Raw genomic sequence first — 25,211 nt, forward strand, 5'->3', positions numbered from 1 at the left:
TAGCCGACGGACATGCTACGCGACAAACATCGAAACCCAAACGAAAAAGGCCAGATGGCAGGAATACTAATAACAGCGGGCGCAACGAGTTAACAACGTGACACCCTCGCGACGTACGTGTTTGCAGCGTCGTTGAGAATGTTCATTACGCGGAGAATTCCTCGTGGCCTGGTCCCCATAATTTCATTGATCTCTCGAGGTGGCAGAACACGGCTCCTGAGCGTAAGTCAGCTGTTTCGCGGGGTAAACGACGCGGAACGCGCGTTATTGTATCAAGTTGCACCTCCGCGGCCGTAAAGCGTGTCGTAGCGACTGCAACGGCAATTGTTAGAACATAGCTTGGCTGAGGGAGACCTGAGAGCGGGGCACGAAGCATTCGGGACCGTAGTAAAAGTTTGTGGTAAATGTTATTGCAGTCTAGCCGCGCCGGTACGCTCTTTCGAGTAACTCTAGGCTTATAAACGTTACCACAATCTGTTACCGCAATCGAGCGCTAACCATGGAGGAACAGAAGTCACGGTCGTCGACGTCGAGGGGCGTTGTGGCATTCGTAGAAATGAAACCCCTCCGCGAAAGACCCACCGCGTCCAAAAGACGTTTCCCTGTCGAAGTAAGTCGAAGTTGCGGTCGCGGAAGCTATTAAGTTGGCTATTCTTAACTTTTCGAACACTGTTTAGTCTTACTTGACTTCTGGGTTCTCGAGCCCTTGTAACGGAATGAATTTGATTTATTATTTTATCGTTTATTATTATAGCGTCGTTACGGTATCCTATGTCTCGTTTCCATTCACCGTCTAAATTACGTTTCTTCGGTGGTCGTTCGTGCTTCGAATGCGAGCGCGGTGAATCGCCGCGTAAATCGGGACACAGGTCCATCGTTCCAGGATTTACGACACAGTCGAACGCACACGCGTGTGTACCGAAACGGGCAACCGACCCGCCATCAGCAGATCAGGGCTATATGAAACCCTGACGTGGCTGGCAGGGTAGTAATTGTCGCCCTTTGTCCTTCATACGTGCTCGCAGGCACCAACGCTGGTGGACAACCGCAAGCTTTCCGGTTCAAGCTGGACTGCGCCTGCATTATCGCATCGGGTGTTTAATCCTTGGTTCATCATCCCCCCTTCGCGGCCCCCGAACACGCCTCTACTTATTTTGCGGAGTAACGGGGTATGCTCGAGCCTCGACGCCGGCTCTTGGTCGCGGCGAGGAGGACTCGAACGGTTTTCTACCGCGTCGGGTATTTTTCCTAGGATCGAGAGGAATTTCCTGGCCCTCGGCGAGCAATTCCTTCGAACGGGTCTCGGTATCGCGGCCGAAATTGCACCGGTGGTGAGTTACGTGTTCGTAACGGGTTACGAGGAACGAGTTTCGCCCGTGGGAGCATAGGCAACCACGGGGCGAAACGTGCACCGTGCGTTTTTCCCGTTTAACTGTTCGCCCACGATGTGGCCCTCGGTCCAGGCATAAATACACTGGCAACCGTCTACCAAATGTTGCAGGTATTATGAAAACCCGTAAACTAGTCGAAGTCTACCGAGGTAACGATCGATAAACTGCGATGCAAACTGCTTCGAACGTGTGGTTCCATTAGGGTTCAAAGGTCACGATGGTTGAGATTCGACGGAAAATATTATTTAACTCTGGCTAAAGAGGCGTTTAACGACTCTATCGTGACCGTAGCGAAATGCGCGTTCTTGAAAATCCGGTTCGCCAAAGATGAGGAGAAAAATGGAACAAATAGTTTTTATTTGGAAAACGAGGGACCTCCTACCTCTGCTCTAAATAAAAAAGCTTGATTTTCCGCGAACAATGGCGCCCAGCCGAGAAGTCGCAGGTGGCGTGTCGGGTCCGTGACGCGTGGAACGCGGTCCGCTATTTTTTCACGGCTCGCGGGCGACGATTCCGCCGCAACAGCACGCGCCAATGGAGTTATGACAACAACTGGCCGGCGATGTATCGGCAGGTGTTCGCCAACCGATCGATGGCCGGAAATCCCAGCCACCGTGGCTGAACGAAACGCGGCGATCGCTATTTTTCGCCCTCGAGCCACCCTCTGTGTATCGTCGATCGACGTGCCACGATTGAAACGCGCTCGCGACGAGGAGTCGATTCTCTGGATCCCGAATTCCCTTTGAAACTGAAACGTTTCTGCTCGCACCTCGACACAGCCGCGAAATCATTTTCCCTGAATATTCCCACTAACGCGCGCGAGATCGATGAAAAAATACAGGATGACGGTGCGTCGGAATATCGAGGAGACGTGAATATTCAGATGGGTATTTGTACCTCGCGAGAGACCGGTGTTGAATGATCCGTTGATGCTATCCGGAGCGATCGGTCGACCGTAACGGTGTCTCGACGCTGAATTTGAGAGGTTTCAACGACTTTAACTACTCGCGAGGTTACAAGTCGCGATATATCAGACGGTTTACGTTCCTAAAGAACCGGGCCACGTAGCGGAGAGCTAAGACGGCAAGGCTACGTCTCTACGTTAGCAAGAATTCATGTATCATTAATTAGAAGAGCGCAGCTGCGCGTGCAGCATCTGGGTCAACATTTTCCTACTTAATAGAATTGCTTTAATTTCCCCCTAACAACTTCATTTCATTACATCGTACACGTTACCTTGCAAGCACGAGTGGAAGTCTATACCGGTGAGCCGAAATTGCCTCTGGATGGAACTCGAATTCGATAATCAGAAACTTTTGGAGTTCTTCGCGGTACTCCTCGCAATAAAGTATAGACGTAGATTTAAAATACGACGAGAATGACTTACTCGTTTCCGGAATTCTCGTATCGTGATCGACTAGAAGCTGGGCCGCCAACGAGGCCCTGTGTCCGGAAGTACTCTCAGCTACGCACTCGTATCTCCCACTGTCCTCGGGTTTGGCGGAGGATATCACAACTTTCGATCTCCGCCTGCAAGCAGATAAGGCTTCTGTTAAAATAGGATCATGCAAAGGATTAAGAGTTCGAGAATTGCGATGTTGAACCGCGACTCGCATCCCGGGGCGGCTCGTTTTCATGCAAAACAACCCCTTCGACGCACAATCGCAATCGAAACGCGACCGAAACCGGATTAGTTCGTTTATTATCTTTTCCAAGAGTACACGGTTTTCGAGGCGTATCCCGAGCTCCCGTGTACCCTCGTCTGGTCCCAGGAGAAGATTTCGCAAAGTTTGGGCAAACAGGAAGTTTTGCCCGCGCTCTGGGAGATCCGAATACCCTATCCACGTCGTGTGCTTGCGCGCTGGTTTAGAACGGCCTGAAATTTCTGGACTTCTATCCGTGGTAGGGGAACAGAGGCGAGCGGTGGGGGAGGGCGGCAGAAACTCGTTTTTCCGTATGAAGAAGCCGGAAACTTGTGCAGGGAGCTCTTCGAAGTTGGCCCGTGAGACGACGGGAAATTTAATAACTTTAGGAACGCCGCGGATTACCGACAGCGGAATTTCAGCGTAACGCAAATATCGATGGCGATCGATGCCGACCCCCGCGTAGTTTCTCTCGTTCGTTCTCTGGTTTATCTGGGGCACACGCTTGGGAAACGAAGTTGAAGGAACTAGTTACGCACGGGCGTATTCTTTGTCACGCAGCGATTGTCTAAGGCGGTGTACTCTTTTGGTGATTTCGTTACGAATTGAGACGTTTTATGGAGTTACTCGATTCGTACAATAGACGGCTCAATTATAACGACGAATAGATGAGGCTCGAGGATCTAGGGGTTTGCTGGATTAGGTCACAGGCTGCGCGGGATGTTCTCCTCCATCGTATCTCAAGATCAGAATCTTAACATGGATTCTGGGGGTTGAACGAATTCTTGGGCGTCAACGGAGATCACTGACGCATTTGGCCTATAATCCATCATCGATTGCTCGTCGGGTAGCATGTCACAGCGAGCTGATTTCCAAGCTTGGTACGCGCAATTCTGAATTCCCCGATAGGATGAAACGGATGACGCCTCTGTCGACTGATTTCGACCATGTCGGGGTGATGATTAACGAAACGCGTGGGCGCAAATAGCGAATCGGATCGAAAGCAATTTCGACGACGCCTGAACGCTCGGGATAACTCCCTGGGATCCAAAATCAATGTTACCAGCCGCCGTTCGGTTGTTAAGAGGATATCTAGCGTTATCTTCTACGGTGCACATACATATACGTATATATGTTCGTAGCCTCTATGACTATCGAAGAAATTTTATCAAATTAAACGATAGGTTTGATGACCAAATAAATTTTCTATAATAAACACATACAAGGCACAGGACTGACCGTACGTCGGACAGTTATAGATTTTACATCCGGAATGCGCGGTATTCACCCCGATAACTGGTTTTATTAACCGAGAGTTACCGGGAATGGCGGTTTACGAACATTGTCCGTCGCGGATCAAAGATTCCACACGAGCGGAATTGAAACGAGGCTTCGCGTACACTCTCAATACCCGTGTTCGAGGCGGATCGAAGCAGAGAGAATTGAGACGTTCCGCGAAATGGCGAGGGTAGGTGCTAGCACTCTTTTCAGATAGAGCTTAAAACAGGGCTGAGGAGTTAAAGGTAATGAAAGCGAAGTGGAGCATGGAATGCAATTTGCGCCGTCCGGGATTAAGTCCAAGTTTTACCTTTTACAGCCGACTTTTATTCGCTTTTTATACGGTCTCGAGCACCGGAGCGCTTTTCAACGCGTGTTTACATAAACGTATGGATGCGAGTGGTCGATACTAATAGGACGGACAAGGGTTGCTCCTCGTTGCCCTCCAGCTGCTCGTAGAGTAATTTTCTAACCGCGATAATTGGTGGCCGAGGCCGGGTCACCGGGGACCCGTCGATCGTTAGACTTCGAGTGGTCCAGAGACCTCCAGAGCGTACCCGTCTGTTCATCCCCTTTAAACGATCTCGCATGCACGCGTTCGCGCGCGATACGGAGATACCGACGCAACGAGAGGGAAAAACGCGGCCGTGGCGAGGAGGAGCGTCGATGGTGAGGCTGGAACGGACACAGGAAAGAGTAAAAAAGATAGTCGACCGCGTCTGGGGCGCGGCGAGGGGGGAGGGGGTAGACGAGGCGAGACAGAGCGAGAAAGAGGGCGAACCACGCCGATGGGATCCTGCAGGGGTTTCTAATTTGGTGCCGCGGCAAAAATCGACACTCCGTCTAGACTACCGCCACTCTTCGCTTAGCAGGCGTATATATGCCACCGCGCGAGAGAAGAAGCTTCGAGGTGAGTCGGGGTAGAGGCCGCAGAGGGGAAGAAAGAGAACCTGGTAGGCCGATGGAGAGAGATAAACCGAGATTTCTATTTATGTATTCCACCTCGTTCATGCCTCTGGCCCCGTCTTTCGCGCTCTCCTTTCATCTCGTTACGTTTTTGCGGGTTACCCTGCCACCCCCCTTCTCCTTCTGCACCCTTCTGCGCTGGGCCGCACCACGTGGAACCCTTTGACTCGAGCCAAAGGGGATCGATCCGCGAGGATTTTCTAACGACTGCTCCCTACCCCTCCAACCGCTCGCGGAAAACCCTAGCAAAGTTTCCTAGCTGAGAATACGTCTCGATGCCTGGATGATCCCGAGTTCCTCGCCGCTGGAGCTTGGTTGCTGGAGGCTTCGGTTCCCGGTTCCAAGCATCCGCGATTACGCGTCCTGGAACGCCTTTTTCGGGGATGCGGTTTAGGTTGCTATTCCGGGGCCTTTCTGGCGGCGAGGCGGTTGAAAGCGCCGTGGAATCTGGGCTTTTTCGGTAATAGGTTCGCAACTGGGATGATTCTCGCTGCAACGGAGTTTGAAAAATATTTCACGCGATACTAAATTCAATAATGCACGAAACAATTTGTATATAATTTTTATATTCTATATAAGAATTGTACACAAAAAATGGAAAACGGTAATTCGACCTGTCGTGGTAGGTTTAGTGTTAAGGTGGGGAGTGTTAGGCTGTACTATAATTATGATTTACAACGGAATCGATGGAAAATTGAAAACGTAAACATATGTATTTGGCGGCTGGCAGTATGATTTTTTGGATTCTATCCAAAAATGTATCCAGCAATCGCCTCGTTGTTAGAAGCCTCTCGTTGTAAGAAACCTATAAGGCGCGAGGGGTTAAAAAAGGCGGGTGTTCGAGCGGGAAGCCCAGGGTTTGTTGGCTCGAGGAACTCTGAAAAGCATCGGAGGAAGCTTTCGATTATGGGTGCTCCGATATTCCGCAAAGTGGTGCCACCGGCGGCAAGATTAGGCGGTAACTCTGAAGGCTTAGTCGGCCTTAGCCTTAAGAATGGATTTTACGATGATCCTAAGTGAATGCAGCCCGTCGACTTTCCCCGCGAGATAAGTGCGATCTTAAGGAGGAACTCTCGCAGGTTCCTGTTAACATTTCAATAACGTGACAAGTCTTACAGTGATTTACAATCGCCGTCCATCCTAGTGCAGGAACTTTCCAGTTTGACGTCTTTCGTTTCTCCTTTGAAAAATTGTCGGTGGGGCTGTTCAAGGGACCGAATGAAAATAAAAATTCGACGAACAGTTTGAAATACAGTTCACAAATGCTACGTTCTTCGAACCCAACCGGATCACACCGACGTTTTTCTCTCGTCATATTTTCCCGTTCATCGTGTAACGAGCGAGACCCAATTCACGTCGGCCGCCCCATAAATCTCGCGAGCGCAATAACGTTCTCGCGTCGTGGCGTTCGCGAAATCACCGTTCAGCCCACGTATCATCTGCACCCTACTTTCTGAGCGAGAGGAAAGGCAGAGGAAAACGAGCAAACAGAGTCGATCCGCGACTACGTTAATCCAAGAGGTGATTGCTCCTAGACAACTGGTTAAATACAAAGTGCCAAGGGACGCGAAACGTAACAGATTTGTTGCCATAGTAGCACGTTTGGCAGCTCTGACTATAGGATCCTGTAATGGAAACGGCATGTCGTCGCGGGGTCGAAAAAGAGATACACGTCGCAGGGCAGCTAGGGAGGGAAGCTTCCTTCGCCCTTTCCCCTCCGAGAGCGTTCTGTTTTTCTTCCAGCCTGTAGAAGCAGTTAATGGTTTTCTTTTGGCCGGCTGCCTCGCCGCGTTAATGCTTCTGCCGCTTGAATGGAGTCCCTCTACTTCGAGTCTTCCTTCTCTGCTGTTCCCTCTCTCCAACCCCCTGCCACTTGGTCCGACGAAATTCTTCCGGGAGCGATTCTATCGACGAAAGCTAGCGCGTTTTGTATCGCGGACATCGACACGAATAACCTCTCGAGGACGCTCGACGTGGCTCCTCCATTGTCCCCTCGTCTAGCCTCCTTTTGCCCTCCCTTTCGACGCTGCACGACCTGGAACGGTCATCGAGACGCGGAAGACCCGACCTGCAGTTCTCGACGAGTCCAACATCGCCGATATTAAATAATATTTCATTGGACCGGGCAGCTGCACGAATATAAATAATGCAACATCTTTCTCGGATACGCGAAGCTTCCCTAACGCAACAAAAATCCCTGCTCGAGCAGTTGGTACATCTGATCGTAAGTGTAAAAAAAAGAGTCTTTCTCCTTAAAATCGTACGACAAGCTTAAAACGGTTAGGAACAGACGAACGGAGAAGGACGTTGCAAACCGAGCGAAAAATTTGCCGAGTCCGTTAATCCGAGAAAGTCGTCAGCATCGAAGGTCTGATTTATGTTCGACGTTCGTCCCCCCTACAGCCGTAGCTGACGATTCGCGCTCGAACGAAGCGATCACGGTCGACTTTCGTCAGACGATGACACGGTATCGAATTACTCCGGTGTCGTCTGGTAGTAAGCCGCTGGCTTGTGGCTGATTTAACGAATCAGTTACGTCGCCGAGATACGAATAACGATGGCCAGACAACGTGACGCTTCTCGGTAACCCCCGACGGAGCATCGCGAAAAGCACCGTCGTCTAATTTTAACTGGGGACAGCTCAGTGCCGTAGCGTTTCGTTCAGTCGAGCGCGTTTTCGCGCTTCGGTCATCCCGCATTTTCTTCCTGATGCCGGAATATATGTTCGGCGTATGCGGACAACAGAAGTCTGCTCGAACGAGGGTTGGTAAAGCAAGTAAAGTTGGTAAGGTTGGCACGACCCCTTCCGGGTATTCGAGAGGTGAAATTCGCTCATTTATCCGGTGATCGCATTATCGTACTTTAAGACGCGCATAAAGTGTGTGCAAACTCTCCGCCAACTTGGGTCAATCTCGTATTTAACTCCTATCGTTGGTTGTAATCTTAATACAGAAGGGAGCGATAACGCTAAACGAGCAGCGGGCGCGTTAGCTCTGTCGTAATTCCGGCTGAGTTTTCGCTGATCAACGAATATCCACCAGGCCCAAAGGACCGTCGTGTTTCCCCCGAACGGAAGGTGAACTCCGACGTTGCGCGTCCCAATAGACTGTTCCTGAGAAATAGTCTAGATCCTGCCCCGAGGGGTTTCAACTCTTGCGGCTGCTCGTTAAGCCACACGGATTTTCCACGCCACGCGATGAATTCTGGGTCCCCCGTGGGCCAAGATATTTCGACAAGTTCTGACCTTCGCCAACCGCCTGATCTTTGCGGTGGCCCAAAACTCTCCACTTTTGATATCCCATCGAACGTTTCGGGAAACTTCCAGGCCGCGCGAACCGTCACTGAAAGGTTATCCCCAAACTCGAAAGACGAAGCTAAAGACACGCACGGAGCAATCGATGCGATTTAGTTCTAGAATTGGAAATTGATATAGCAACAGCGGCGGCAACGACTCCTTTCGAGTTATCGAATAGCGATCCAAGCCAACTGCCGGGTACTCTTTTGAATAAATCAATAAATAAATGAAACTTCTTCCATCTGTTTCGAAATGTTATTCGTAGATTCGTTGAAAGTTTCCGTTTGAATTACAAGAAACGCGTCGCAATTTTCGCTCGCAGTGGCATGAGAAGCTGGCGTCCAGTGGATATTCAGTCTTTTGAGGATTTCTGCGACGACCGTAGCAAGACGAACGCCGTCTTTTGGTCAAAGGAGTTGCAAGATAAAAAACGGCTCGGATTTATGGCATCCGTCGTTTTTCCGACCGGCCACTCGTCTGAAAGCTCCAGTTCTCACCGTCCACGGACGAATTCGTCGAAATATCTGGAGGTAGAGCTTCCGCCTAGTCGCAAGGTAGTCAAAAGCACCGTTGGTCGTACGCTCGCCAGGTTATAAATACCGTGACCCATCAATGGCACCGCTGCCACCATTCGGAGCCGCGACAGGAACGAAGAAGGTCGGATGAAGTGCCATCGTGAGCGGCTTTAATGCGTGGACTATGTAAAAAAGTGCCACTTCAGGGGGGTTCCGACCCTTTCTCTTTTGTTACCGTCTTTATATGGGTCTCCACTTCGAGACTCTCGACCGAGAATATTTTCGTTGAGAAATTGTATCGACGCGCAGTGGGTTGGAGTCAGAAAACTCTGGAAAAAGTCTCCATATCGAAGTTAAAAGAAATTTTGCGACAATCCTTAGACTCGAAAATAGTAGTCAAAAATATAGTCGATTTCGCATGGTTTCTGAATTTTTAAGAATGTAAAACGAAAGTATCGCAAATCACTCGCGTCTACGGTACGAATTTTAACAGCAAAAAGAACCCAACGCCTCGTTTACGCAAAACAGTTTAGTCTGCGGTCGCGGTCGTTGATTTATCCGGCGCAATAAACAGACGCGGAAATAATGGCGTCGCGGGGGCGAGTACGGACGCTTTATTTCAATCTTGTCCCCGCGACGCTCGTTGTCGCGCTCACCACTCAATGTCCAATTCCGTTTCCCGCTGCATGGGACGCAATCGCGCGTCTTCCGTTTGCCTTTGATCGCGAGCCGTTTCGCGAAAACAACGCGGCGCGGGTCAACCGTTTTAACCGCTTTCCCAGGGCGCGTTTCGCCCTTTCCCGTCAACCGTATATATTTTTCAGTCGCTCTTTGAACCCGCCAGTCGACGTCGTTGCCGACTCTTTCAGTCAAAGCGTTGCGATATTGCGTCGTTTCTCTTTGCCGCTGCGAGCACCGTTCGAGTGGAAAATAAACTGCCATAATATTCCTGTCCCGGGTTAAGGAGCGTTTAGCTACTCGAGTTTTATAATTATCAGCGATGTTGTTACCGTCGAGTGTCCGAATAGCGTTCGATAGTGTTTTTTCGCAGGTGTAAAGGTGCAACAATCTCAAGTTATACCCTGGTAATTCTATCGCGATTAGTTTTCACGATTCCATGGATGATCGGAAGTCAGTGTGGATCAGATCGCGGGTGTGTAGCGGAGAGCGCGTCAGTCGCTCGTCTTGAAAAAAGGTCAAACGGAACGGGTCGACGTTGGATTTATCGGAACAAAGGTCTCGTCTCGAAAGCCCGAGGGGTGTCAGTCGAGGTGGTCGCGGAGAAAAGAAGCCGAGGAGAATCTGGTACAGTTCTCGGCGAGGATGAAGTGGCCAACGGTGAAGTCCTTTGGAGAGCTTTCAAACCTTCCGCTCGTCTCCCCGCTCACCTAATCTCGCCTAACTATCGAGCCGCTTCCAGGAGCCCTCCGCAAAAGTCTCGTCGCGGCTGGCGCTTGTCTATATATCGTGGTTACGCCCTGATTCGTCAAGAGCCATCCTTCGCCAGCCACCTACGTTCTTCCTACTTCTCCTCTTGATCTGCGTTTGATTTTTCCACTCGGCTCCAACGTTCAAGCTTATACGCAAAAGCACCAGCAGTGGACACCTCGGAAAAACTGCCGCATTTTCTTCGTTTCTTACCGCATCAGCATAATAAATTACTGGACTGGAGGGTCCTTCTTTGGAAATGCACCCTCCGTGCGGTAAAGCAAGAAGAGACAAGTAAGGAGAATTTCAACGTCAACCTGAAAAGTTTGTCAGGTCCTCGGGTTCATCCTCGATTGATCAGGATATTTCCGGAGGATCTATGGCCAGAGTACAGAAAGGATACGCTACGAACGGACCGATTTAAATCTAAGCAGAGTCTTGGCAAGCACGCTGCAGCTATGCCCCCCTTTCTCTCTACTTTTCCCTCTGTCGGTGAGCGAGAATTTCTGCTTCTTCTTCGTCGTCTCCGTGCCGCATCGCCGTGACTCACGAACCGGGGACGGAAACCGTGGACCTTGTCGCGAATCTAAATAAATACGGACACGCGCGCGAAAACTGTGGCGTGAAGGGGGAGGGGGTTGTAGGGGGTGCGGCTGGCTACCGAGACATCGGTTAGAAATGCGTGAGTAAGAACCTTAGGCCGCGGTAAATTTATATCGTCGTGGCTGTTGCCCGTGACTGCTCGACTCTTTGTTCTTTTTCACTGCGCGCTATTGGTTTTCGTTTCGTCGTCGTTTTTAGTCGCGAAACGACTCTATTAAACATGGAAATGGGACTATCGTTACAGCTTCGACTCCGCCGTTTTAATTTCCATTGTTTGTTTTGACAACAATTTCGAGAAAATGATTAATGACTGCTTGGCGATCTCATCCGCTGTCGAAATAACACTGCAAACGAACTTCTATAAATAAATTCATTAAAAGTTCTCGGTTACCAAAAATTGCTGGTACACCGGTTGACGAGGAGTGTCAAGGGTCGACGCACCGTGAAAGCGACGCGACGTGTACTCGCGATATAACGAACTATGTCGTAATCACGCTGCATCGGGACCGTTTCCAACGACGTGCCACGAGAAAATTGTTAAATTACGAACTGACGCGTCGCGACTCGCCCGACGGTTCCTCTAATTTCATTCACAGCGTCTCGCGTCTAGCTCGGTTTTCTCGAGCGTGCAACCTGCAGCGTTTCGATAAGGCAAACGTTCCAATTATCGATACGTTTTTCGACAATCAACACTCGTAACGCTAGAAAATTCTGGTCATTATTCTTTGCATACGGGAACTTTCTTTGTGTTTACCAAAAAAAATGTTGTAATTCAATATTCCGTCAATTCTTGATAGTTAAACGTACTGTTCAACGCTACGAGAAGGCTCGAAAAATAAACCAGTTTTCATCAATACCGTTACGTCAATGACAATTAAATATCGGAAATATTCGACACGCGAAACCAATAACGCCGCAATATTTTCAATCGCCTACACATCGATCCCCCTGTTATAGAAGCAGGGTTTTCCCGATCCCCGATATTGTTACAACAATCCCACACTCCATTTGCCTGGACAAAAAAAATATTCATATTCGACAATTCATAACATATGGACGGCCCTTCGGCGTCGGTGTAAAAGCAATAACAAAATTTAGCATTGAAAACGTTTCGTCGTGGCTTTTCGTTAATAATAACAAAATTATTAAACGCACTCCACAAATTCTGGTCGTTTACACAAAAACAAGCGATACGTTGTTTAATCTTGTGGCACAAATTCATAGAACTTAATTCATATAACTCGAAAGAATTAAGTAAAATGTAACATTTTTACTGAACCAAAGACACCTTTTCTTCAAGCACAGATTTGAATACGTTTCGCGTAACTAAATTCGATTAAAATAAATTCAACTGCTTTCAAGTAGCTACGCGTTATGACACACGCTGTACATACGTACAATAACGAGCCCGCGATAAAGAATCGTATCGATTCTCACGGCAGACGAGGTGGCCTCGCGAACCCAATTAACCACGCCACAGAGCGAAGAGACGGAGGACTCGCCGAGCGAATAAAAAAAAATCACTGTACTTTTATTTGCGTTCTGGAAATGCATCATATTTGTTTCACACTTCTAATTAATCATGCATTTGCAAAGCGTAAGATCTCCACTTCCGCGGTCGGTACGTTTCAAAACTTCCCGTGCGAGTTAAATATGGTGCAAGTACAGATTGCATGAAAATTATTTATCCCAGCGAGAAATAACGATGACGCTCGAGTGGTACGCTCCTCGCCGTTCTCAATTTTGAATATCTCGTACAACCCGCTGCAGTAAATTTATTTAACTATAGAAAACCTGCGCCGAAACGTATCGTTGCGGTAAAGTTCACGCAAAACCGCGGTTACGAGACGTTGAGCGCCCCTGCTTTGGCCACGGATGCCCATCAGTTTTAATTAATTATTAATTTGCGAGGCACAAAGGTACCGACTCGCTCTATTCGACCCTGTGACTCTCTAGACGCGGCTTCGAAACTCCCTCTCACGCTCCGTCCGCCCTCTTCCTACCCTTTCCACGGATATGATTCCATCGCGAGTGCTCCGCACCCTGGGTGCTGTCAGAAATTCCGTGGATGTTCCATTAACAGCGCCACCATCTTTGAGAAAAGCGGCGCAAGCGGACCGAACGAATATTCTTAATTAATGGTAACTGATTGCCGCCAGAGGATATATATCTTCCTTCCAGTGGTCTGCGAGGGAAGCTCTTCGCCCCTTTGTTGTGACAGCTGCATCGTCTCGGTCAAATTTATTATGAAAATTATTTTAAAACGAAATTCCTTAACCGATCGTTGGTAGTTGTTAATTAATCGTTACCGATTGCCACGATCGATGTTTTTCACCCTTTATTTCCCATCTCGGTCTGTTTTTGTTTCCCCCAGCGTTGTTTTCTCGCGCTGCCTCAACCTGGTCGGCTTTTAAAGTGAAATTCCCGAACTTCCCATAGCAGTGGGAGGCTCGATTAGCAACTTGGGGAAGCTAAGGGGGGTCTCCGTTTTAAGCACGGTGAAGTAGGCAAAGTTTCCCGACGACCTTCCATAAATGTTCCAAGGGCGAGTGCGGTTAATCGCGTCGCCGTCAAGTTGGTTCCGAGCCATTAATTTAAATCAGGGATGGGAGACCTGCGGTTATAATGAAAATATATTACGTTACAGGACGCAAATACCAAACGATACATAGTTTACGATCAGTTTCGTAAGTAATCGTACCCTCCATGTCTATTAACCTTTTAACCTATACCAACGCGTGAGACTCGCGATACAGAATTTTAGTCGAGCATGAGAGTCAAAGGGTTGAAGAAATTTGTGTCCCTTCTGTAAAATCGTGGACCACCAATTTAATATAAATAACGAAATCCATCGAAGGGTACCGCAGTACGTAAGCCTGCGACCGTTGCGGATCAACCATGGAAAATCGCCAGTTGATTTCAGCCCCCGCACTAGGCTTTTACCCTCGTCGCGTCGCCAGTCCAACCTCGTTTTCCACGTGGAGGATTTCGGGGGCAGGGTAAACTGGCCGATATGCCACCGTCGTTGGACAACTTCCAAGCGGCGTTGCAATTGTAACAACGACCAGCCAGCCGCGGGGACGCGGAAGGTGGAGGACTCTAGGAAGAACACCTTGCGGATCTCTCAGGTATCGGCCTCTTTCCAGGCGTCTCGACCCCTTCTTTTTTCCCTCTTCGGCTCGGCCCTGCCACGAAAGAAGAGAGCACCGACTTAATCGTGTTTGGCCCGCGTCCAGGACACGAGCCAAGTTACCAGAAGCTTCCTCGACCGGTCACAGTTATCCCGAAACTACGTTTGTTTCATCCGCCAACGGAGATGTGGTACGTACGCGCTCATTTGGTCGTTAAACTCTGTTCTTTTCCTCCATCCAGCCCCTCTTTGGTTGGCTATAGACTCGGCTTGGCCGCGCGATACTTTCTTTTACCAACGGCCGCCCGGTTCAACCCCACCCGCGGGCTTCCCCGTGCGATTGTTCCGCGCTTTTTCAGCCGCAGTAATCCCCTGGCAGTGACCGAGCGAAAGCTCGCCAAAAAGACCGCCCTGAAACTGCAGGAGGGAGGGGATTTTTTTCTTTTTTTTAACCAATTCCCCGCCGCCAATGGTACCGCGAATCCATTTGGGAAGCCAGGATTTCGCCCTCGAACTTTGCTTCGCGGCACGGGACTGGAGGTTGTTCTGGGGAGGGAGGAATTCCTTAACCCCTTCGATAATGAATTTTTTCGTCGGAAAGACTGTTCCTTGCGTGCCTCGAGTCATTTGCTTGGTAAACGTGTAACTGAATTAAGGGATTCGGAACACAGTCTAGGGTCGGATTTAATCATTTTACCGAGAGGCTCGAGTACGCTCGTGTAACAATATTCTTCTGTATAATGAACGAAACCCCACAGGTATACGAGCTTTTTAGCTTTCGGGTTGTTTTCCTTTTCTTTTTGCTTTAAATGTATAACCATTTGCGACAGTTATTATACGGAAACTCTTCTTAATGTAGGTGCTCAGGGGCCATGCTAATCTTCTTTGTATCGTTCCAATTTTAGTATATGTGCTGCCGAAGCAAGTACGTCTGCACATACGAGCGTAGCTCGCTATAGTCCGGAGGTTAACGATCCGGGATACATAATCCATCCAGTCCCGCGAGCTTTCTGAGCTCATTATGAATTTCTCCTGTACCATCTCCCGTCACGTTTGAAGTGTTAAATTAGTAACTACATCGCCGTTCTGATAGGATTTCGTAGATTTCGCCAACCGCGGCCGTCGTTTCGCGAGATAATGCTTCTCTCGTCGTGAGTAGGGGATTAGGGGGAAGGAGGTGGCAGAGGCCTCGGTGCTTCCTCTGGCTCGTTAAACCTCATTGTTCCTCCGCGACGTAGTTGTTTGACGCTGAACAACACTCGGGAACTCGACTTCGAGGCAGTTAATTATTTTCCTCGCGTAATCGCAACTCCGTTGCGAATTTCACTTGTCTCGTTCGATATAATCCCGCGATGCAAGTTCGAAATCGAACGTCGAACGATCTCTTTCAGCGAATTCATACTAACTCTACCACGACAGGTCAAATAACCATTTTTAAGGTGCCCCAGAATTAGTGTGAGAAACAGTCCTCGGAAAAGAAATGGGAAACCCTTCGAAGATGAAAATCTTCGTTGACGCGTTAATAGTCGCTATTCGACGAACTCGTTCCACCAGAAATAAAAAGGTGTTTGCACCGAGACAGACTCGGACGTGGCGACGCTCGATGCGAAGCAGAATTTCACGCCCGCGTGCACAAACGGTTGCAGCAGCGCTGGCAGACAGGAACCCCGAGATTCGAGGAATAATAGACTGTGTGGGTTCGCCATTTGTTCATCCCTGTCGCGGTGACTACCTTTGCCAAGTATTTTTATAGCGCCCGTACTCCACGTTTGTTTGAAAGTTACCTGTCGCCGGTCCGCAGAGAAAGCTCCCCGTACGAAAAACCGAGAGGAAGAGACGAAGAAAGAAAGACACCCAATGCTTTACTTCGCGCGTCCACGCGAAATTGGTACAATACGCACTTTATTTCCTTTGCGAGCCCGACGACGAGCAGGAACACTTTCACGCGACGTGGCGAGACATACGGAGTGTTTCATTTCCTTACCTCGGAGGCGAATTACGCTGGCAACTTTCAAACGTGGAGGGAGCTTCTTTGATGTATTTTACCCGTCGTCGTTTAAACGCATTCGAATGCGCTCTACTTATCTAAGAAATGACCGTTGTTTCAGAGGAAAAAGAGGGTTGAACGAGACGCCATGTACAACCGCGAAGCGGGTTCGAAAACGTTAACGAGTTTCCGCAGCTTCGTCGCCGAATTAGAGGCAATTTGGCGACGGTACACGTTTCACGCCGAATGGTCTTTCAAAGTGGTGGAGCATGCGTTCAAATTCGCCGAGTACTCATTACGTTCGCGTCTGAAGTCAACCGATTTGCTAGTCCTTTTGAACCGTCGAAGCGTGTTTAAATGCAGCTCGCACGAACACCAAATTAATCAGCTTTGAGAGAATAGTTTACAGGGAGAACAAAAACATGTTCCCATCGAGACTTTGTGGCATCGAGTATATATCACACGACCACGCCAGTGCATATTTATACACAGTTATTCCAGATGAAAAATTTCCACTCGAATAACAAAGCGCGAATAATGAATAAAAGATAAAGAATTATTCACGCGTTATCGGTGTAATAAAAATTGCAATTTAAATTACGGAATCAAATGAAAATTTTTTGAAATGATTGGATATCGTAATATGTACAACCGAATAAAAGCATATCCGTACACCTGTTCGATCGGGCAAGTGCCGTACATAAATCGTTATAGAGAGTTGCCATTCATCGTCAATTATCGAAATAAAATTCCGTCTATCTCTGTTCCGCGAGATAGTTGAATGCCACTCGTCTAGCCGAGATGGTCGCGAAACGAAACAAAGTCACGATTTCGCGTGCGCGCACAGGTGTATCGATTACGTTTGCACATACACTCGTCGCGACAGCGACACGTTAATGGGTAAGAATCGCGAGTATAACGAGGACGATAATACCCGTCGGCGGTGTTTCCGTTAGCGGTGTCGCTGCCACTGATATTAATAACCGCGAACCATGAATATTAATAACTCGAGGTGGCGATAATAATTGCGCGAAACAGCGACAAAGGGCGAGACGAAAGCTCCTCGCCTGGGCGTCGCGTCTCTTGGCTGCAGATTCGCTTTGACGAACCGGCGCTTGGAAAATCGGACTTACAACCGTGGAGAATGCGTGTTGAATATGTATGGAATGTGGAGAAAGCCCGGGATATGCGTGGGCTGCGTACGGACCGCGCGTGTAAAAATTTGATAAATATGCGAGGAGTACGTGGGAGAAGTAGTAATTCTATTTATCAAAAATAAAAACAGAAAGTTCGATCGCGTTATATCGACGCGTGGCACTCTTAACGGGGTCGCGAGGGTGAATTTAACATGATTCGGAGGGCGATGGTTTTAAAAGTAATCGGCGCACAGCGCAGTTCAACGAGTCGCATTGTACGTTCGACCGCCCCGATTCCTCCAACCCCTCTAACACGCACGGCCTGCATTCCTTTTTTGATTAAAATCGGTTACGCGGCGGAACGAGCGGGAAATATTTGTTTCGCGGGAACGGTGTCGAAGAATGAACATTGGAAGGTGCGGCGCTGCGCATAAACTGAAAACTGGAAGCTTTTGAAACCGTGGCTGTTCAGAACGCGTTGAATGGAACCCGGTTTACGAAGCGGATTTAACTGTGCCCCCGCTCTTTGTTAAATCCACGAGAGTCGAAATCGTAAGTCTGAATTTTAGTATTTTTATTCAACCTCTCAGGTTTGCGTTTGAACGTTGGGACTTCTATAGCCGGCAAAAAGTTTTGCTAAGCTATGAATTAGAGTGCATGTGTCTGCATTTCAAAAGCAGAATGTTATTCATGCTGATTCCAGATATTGGACATATTTTATTTTAGAGAGCAATGGAGGATGTAATATCGGTCAAGCGAATCAAAAATAAATCAGAAGGGTAGAGAGTGGCATTAGTTCGAAGATTTAATACGAGTCGACTACCACGTCTGGCTATTACTCGCTATATCTACTTGACTCCGTGCATATAATCGGCAGCAGGTTCGGAGCTATACAAATTATTCTTTCTTTTACAAATACGTTCTTCGAAAAGTCTGCAATTCATCGATTCGGGGAATCGTGTTTCCTTTCGGTCGCAAATCATCCACCTCCGCGAGCCCACGCCGACGGGTACCAGTTCGACGACTGACAAACTATAAACCAACGCGAAACGTTGATCGTCGTGCTCTTCCAACGGGCACTGAATAATGGACGGGAACGTCTGATAGGTCCGCGAAATAAGCACAGGAAAAGGGCGGATCGAGAGAAATAGGAGGCTCGCTCTCGATTATGCGAGCCACGGCAAAAAATCTTTGCCTGCGTCCGTCACCCGTGAAAACGGTCAACGTTTCGAAAAGTTGTTTCACGACGTCGCAGTATTTCAAACGAAAATCCCCGTCCGGTCCCGAGTGCAGTCATAGAATAAGCGACGCCCGACGTCGCCACGGCCGAATAACTCTGTCCATCCCTCGCGAGAATCCTGTCCGTTCGTCCGAGCTCAGGGGTAAATTATATACGCCGGGCGCCAGGTATTCGTGCGAGGTTTCGTTTCTGGAATCGTGCACCGTGAAGCTGAGATACTCGCTGAAAGGGCACGGAAGGCTGCGGGCCTTTTGTGCTGTCGCTGAAACTGGCGTGTTTCGTCCGCCTCCGCGCGCCGATTCTTTTCGCGTCTGGCTCGAAATAAGAGCGAACAGAGACGCAGGGTTGACCGTCTGGGTGAAAAGCTTTGCGAGGTGGTGCGTCGTGTACGATTGCAAGTTGGAAATCTTGAGTGGAAGAGGGAATACTAGCTTTAGCAGACGTTGTCGAGGGATTTGTTAATATAGGAGTCTAAACGAACAATAAAGCACGGAGATTCAAACCCACGTTAATTTTGTAGAAAGATTTCAGGAAGACGAATCGGGAAGAAATCACGAGTCCAAGAAAGAAACGAAAGTGTCGATTGATTATCGGAAGGGGAAGTTGGGAAAAATACTCGTGGCGAGCCCTTTGGTGGATTTTCAAGTGCCGCGCGGCGACGAGGGAATCCTGTTTTGCGTAAATCTGCATTCGAGCGGCGGGTTTGCTGATCCCAGCTAAACTCCGGCGTTCGGAAAGTATATTTATCGGCAAAAATGCGAGATAGTTTGCGAGCGTATGCAAATGCTCCCGCGAGCCTCTGCTCTTTTTATCGCCTGTTCCTTCCTGCCGGCGAGCTTTTCGGCGATAGGGGTATGGGAAGGGGGTGGTTCGAGAAGCCTCGAAAAGCGAAGCTACTTGATGCCGGGATAAACTTTATGATTACCGCGCTTTCGAGGATCCTACGGTGAAAAGTGTTTTGCGACGAGGCGCGACGCGCATAAAGATCCCCGCGACCCCGGGAATAATGGTCCCCGAGCGAACTCTAAATTGCCCGTTAAAAATCCTGTTGACTTTGCCGTCTTGTTTACCGGGCGACCGAGAGTGTACGGCCATGCGACGTGGAAATTTGGCCGCGCAGAGATCACCGGGGCGGATACCCTCTTTTCACTCGTTCCCGCGATGAAATTTATCGCTCCCGCGCCACCCTTTGGGGAGACGGGGACCCTCGAAAATAACGCTGGAAATTACGTGTACCGGGGGAAACCATCGCGAAACGGGCCAAACTATAGGGCTACTCGGTTACGTGGACGTTCTATCAAAAGCGTTCGCGATTTTTCTACCATCCTAGCCTCCCATATGTACCGACAATTTTCAGCAAATATTTGAATCGCCTAAGTGTACGGAAAAAAAAAATTCGGCGAATAGTTTCATCCGGAATTTCGATAAGCCAGCCATCGTTTGAAGACATTCTCAGAACGTTCCGACACAAGAGTATCAACTTCGAACGTAAACGTATCAGATGATATATCGAAACGCGTCTCAGGTCTCGTCGCTGCTCTCACGGTTTCTCTGATCCCTGTAAACAGATCGAGAGAGCATCCACGGTTCTCTGTGTGCGCTGGCAAATAGACGCGGGGTATCGTTTTAAATATTTCCTTCGCAATTCGTGGCTCCGATGCTGCGCGAGATATTATACGACGCGGACAGAAGACGCAGCGACTGATCCGTCGGGTCGCGAGTCAATTTCCATTTTCTTGTTTATCGGATCGTGAACGTTCGCACACCGACGTCTACGTCTAGTATGTTTGCGCATAAATATCGATGCCCCGAGCCACGTCGCGAGAAGCTCTATTTCGACCGACGAGAGAAACAAGAAGCTTTTCACAAAGGGAAACGAACGTGTATTTTGACGTTGATTTTCGAAGATCAGCGTCGAGGCTACGAATTCGCGTACGATTAAATATCGCCACGGTGGGGAGCCCGTTCTCCCGTAATTAGTACCGTGTTAGCGGCGATTTCGCGACCGAGGGATGAGCAAACCGCGCGAATCCTGACGTCATGTTTCGCCGCGGAGAGGCTCGTTAGCGGACAACAGAGATCAAAGCACCGATTACAGGACGGTCGACATCGCTCTTTGGACGAAACTCGAGTTTTTTGAGCGTTCCCCGTTCATATTTATCCGGTAACAAACTGTTCAAACACCGCCGTTGATCCACGCCGCTGTCGGTCCACGGGCCACAAAGCTTTGCAACGTTCGGAGCACGCCGGAGGATTGTTTTATGTTCCAATTCACGCGGATTCATTTACATCCGATTGAATAATGGGCCAACGACGACGCGACACTCCACGGTCTAGTACTAATTAATTTCGCGGCCTATCGATTATTCTTTTGCTACCTCCTGTGCTTTGCACCATCGATTCCATCGGAAAATGATCGATGCGCGAGGTGTTACCCTTTTCGTCTTTGTAACTCTTACCGCCGACGACGAGCCAGTTTCGTAAACGCGTGTTAAGGGATCGTCGACCCTACGGATTCGCTCGAATTTTTTTCAGCCTCTGCTTCATATTTCGGATTCAATCGGTACCGTGGAAAAAGCTTTTCATGTTCGGAGAAAAGGAAGGGTGGATCGAAGCATTCGCTAGGGGCACGGTTTCCGGCTGATTTATTAATTTTCATTAAGCCACGAGTTTACGACGGGATAGTGAGCGGTGAAGGAAAACGGAGAAAAGACGAAAGAGAGAAACAGAGGGTTCCGTAGCAATAACGCGGCCTGGTTGCAGAGTCCCAGACAAGGATCCGGTTCCCGCTCGTTAACCTATTAACATTTTATTCCCAGCAATTTTTCCCCTGGCTGAGGTAGCGAGTACAAGGCCGCGAGGTACACCGTAACGAGCAACGAACGCACGGCTAAGATCTTCCGGGGTGGTTCCGTTTCGAATGTAAGAGGCACGTTGAATGGTCGTTCGAGAGATTTGTAGGTAGAAAATGGGAAATGCGAGCATGCATTTCCACGGCCTTCTCGAACCAAATGCGTTGGCGTTACACGACGATTTACTCCCTGGAACAATTCCTGGCCGGCGTCTCTTTTTAGGGAGTAAATTACGCGTCGTGAATTTCCTAGTTTCAAATCCTCGAGTGGTAAGATTCGATTTTTTGTCGACGAGATCGCTGACACTTGCTGACGAAACTTGAGGAAACGACAACCCGACCTTTGTTTTAGAAATACACCTAAATTGTGACGAGAGAAACATAAAGTTCGTGTTCTCAAAAAATAACTTTCCATTATTCTAATCGTTGGCAAGTGCACCGCCGTGGGATTTTCATCGATTTCACGAACTACTGGCCGGCACTATCTGATACCGTGTGCGAGCTATTACGTGATTGCAGGTTTGCAAAACGTAGTTGTGGTTCCGATTTTCCGGACGTCTACCTTCGAATGACCGATTCCTTTGAAGCGCGTCGATCTAGAGACGTGACCGCCAGTGCTACGAGAAATTAATTGAAAGGTCCTCCCACCTCTCCTGTGCGTTGCGACGACGGAACGAGATACGGTGTACGTACTCGACTATCGATCGAAAACTTACCGCGAACGTTAAATGAAACGTCGAAGAACTAGACGAATTAAACGACGGATCCGACTCCAGTCGAGACGCGGAAATGATCGAAAATTCGATTACGGTGTTACGAACCCTTGAACGACGGCATGGCTGCTGTACGGTACTGATAAGTCCGTCGTAAAGTCCGTTCTTAAACGAGATTAGACCGCTAGGATATTCGTGGCAGGCAGTTTTACGACTCGTCTCGAATTATCGAATCGTCGGAGCCGAAACTGTTGCGAGCTCGTCTCGACTGGCGTATAAACGCGGTTATAGGTGCCGATTTGATTCCATTATTTATCATTTCGCCAGGTTCGACTGACTTTACGATCCTCTAAAACGGACGGTGCGATCGATGGGTCGAAATGGAAATGTCTGGACGTTTGATTCTCAATTTTTCACGAGTACAAGCACATGTCTCGCTTTAATATAGCGGGCAATTAAAAGCTCGGGTCGTGAACCTGGTTGTGCCACGGTGTGTACACCAATTGCACGCTATTTTTAAACCAAGTCTTTGTATCAAGTTGCCTGAAAAATCCATGTCCATTTTTGGTAGGTGGTACAGGTCTGAATTTATCGGAATGCTTGAAAATAAATAACTATGTACATCCCTTAAAAGGTGAAAAGGCTATGGAACAAAATAGTACTTAAATACCAATACTATTGGTCAGAGTACGTCGGCCACGCTCAATCGCATGTATTCCAGAGTTCTATGAGCGCCTGATACTTTCGAATGCTACCGTATGTCAAAATTATCACCGTGCGTGCGTCGCCGCTACGTATAACCGTGTTCGCGGGCGTTTATTATCCGGCGGTAGTACTTATCTCGCTAATTTGTCATCCGTAAGTACCGGGACGTAGGGGCGGGTGCACACCCGGCTGACAAAAGTGCACCACCGCGTAAGGGCCCTTATCGAGAGTGCTTCCGCGACGTTCTTCGCGTTCTCTCGCCCGTAAATTAACGGGTAAATGTTATAATTGCGAGGAGAGCTGCACACTCAAGGCGGGTTGAATCGCGGCCTAGAAAGGCTCGTTCGCTCAATGAATTTTAATTTCTGTCGACCTCCACCTCCGACTTACCATACTCCAAAACGGGATTAGCAAACTTTGCTCTACGTTTTCGATTCATTTTTACGCGTAAAATCGCATCACTTTTTTCGGGAACAAAGATTTCGTTCTTTTTAAAAGAATAATTGTCAGAAGGTACACGGTTTACGTTTAATTCACCTCAACTACAGAAAATCAAATGAAAACGGGTTTGTTCCTCCCCTTTCTCCGGCATTCGTTCAAAGGACTTGCGGGAGCCTTTAGCTAGAAACATCTCGTCGTTCCTTGGAGTTCGTTTCCGCGCAAGCTCGTTCATTACTTAATTCGACTGACGCGAAATTTCGAGCCGCGGATGGCTTTCAAGTCGATTGAACGCCTCGACGGAAAATTAATGTCGCGAGGCTGCGCTGGAGGCTCCTTTCAGTGGGCGTCGCGTTCCTCTACCAGTTTCCGCACTGTCCCGTTGCGCAACAGTTTCCTATCGGTGTCTTTGGCAAGAAATTCCTCCCAGAGCCAGCGAGACGAGCACGGACATATAGACGAGGGATTCCATTACGCTAGACATCAAAGCTGCGCCCCGATGGCAAAAGAGGATCTCTGAATGCGCCGGGTTCGTTCCTCGTGACATCCTCGACGATCTCGATTCGCGTTCACGTTGCGCAACTCGTAGCGCGTGATCGTGATACCATCTGGAATTCCACCGTCGAGGAATGCGCTGAGATAGAACTAAAAGTGGCGAGAGATCCTCGACGAAGTCCGCCATCGTCGAGAGAGTCAAGCAGTGACGCGCGTTCAGCGGACGCGAGGGGTTAAACCACCCCTTGGCCTAAAGGAAATGTCGATACTTCAAGTATCTACTGTGTTATAATTTACGTTAACTATTTCACCTGTAACAACGTGTGAGACTCGTAGTACAGAATTTTAATCGAACACGAAGAGCCAAAGTCAGACACATCGTATGAAAGGGCGCAAAGGAACAAAATTAAGAAGAATGGAGGCAGAAGAGAGACGTTGAATTATTCTGTCAAAAGGTAAATAATCGACGAATGAAAACAAAAGGAAGAGAAACCGAGACTTACAATTAGTCCAAGTTGTCCAAGACCGAACCAAGATTTATAGCGTCTTAATTATGTAAGAACGTGGTTTTACGCTTGTTCAGGATCGTGGAAAACGCGAAACGGCGAGAACACGTTCGATTTTACGAGGAGAACTCGCGTCTAGAGTCGAACGACTGGTCGTTCCAGTCGTCTCGGACAGTAATTGAAAATTACGACGTTGGTCGTCAGACGTCGCGAGATTTTCCTTTCATGACTTCCTTTTTCTTTTCTTTTTGTAGTAGTTGGATGATTTTCCCACCGCGGAACCGTGTCCCCGATCGAACGATGCAATTAATTTCCATCCCGCTCGACGCTTGTTCTTTCGTTCCTTTTTCGAAACTTTGACTAAGCAAATCGAGGATCGCGGCGGTTCAAAGTTTTGCGACGAGTCTGTCGATTACTCCGTAGAGGAAGACTACACTTGGAATATTGATGGACGAGATCGCGGCGAATCGAGCGTTTTCTGCCAACAAATTTCACGGAAGAAAACGACGAACGAGTAGTTTCGCGATCGAGTAGTATTTGACTGACGCTGCTTTAATGTCGTTGATCGTGTGCCAGGGGCCTTTCTCGAGAAGCTGGTGCGGAGCACAAGAAAGAGGGAATCTAGAGCTTTCTAATAAAAATAAAAAAAATAAAAAAAACAAGTCTGTCACGAAAGCTAGAAGACTAAACGAAAGCTATTCGAAATGATAGCCGTACCGATCTGTTTCTATCTCACGCTTGTGTCACGCGAATATATCAACTTTAAAGAGTACCCAGCGGAGAAACCGCGGGTCCGTGCCAACAGTTGAGTCATCGGTGAGGAGGACCGGCTCTTTCGCTATAATCGTTCCTCCGCGGATAGTAAATCCGGCCGAAAGGCCGTCTGAAATT

The 25,211-nt window shown here is 48.6% G+C and overlaps 1 protein-coding gene and 1 pseudogene across 3 annotated transcripts in view; both read right to left on the minus strand.

The window, feature by feature from the left end:
- LOC128876261 (protein vein) overlaps positions 1-25,211 on the minus strand; it is a 223,278-nt gene that overhangs the window by 58,847 nt on the left and 139,220 nt on the right. For all 3 annotated transcript variants that reach the window (XM_054122464.1, XM_054122463.1, XM_054122465.1), the window contains one exon: positions 2,779-2,921. In XM_054122464.1, coding sequence (XP_053978439.1) covers positions 2,779-2,921 — 143 coding nt within the window. The remainder of the gene's footprint in view (positions 1-2,778; positions 2,922-25,211) is intronic.
- Positions 15,082-15,178, minus strand: LOC128877717 (U6 spliceosomal RNA; annotated as a pseudogene).

This window comes from Hylaeus volcanicus, chromosome 5 (assembly GCF_026283585.1).
Source record: "Hylaeus volcanicus isolate JK05 chromosome 5, UHH_iyHylVolc1.0_haploid, whole genome shotgun sequence".
Classification (NCBI taxonomy): Eukaryota; Metazoa; Arthropoda; class Insecta; order Hymenoptera; family Colletidae; genus Hylaeus; species Hylaeus volcanicus.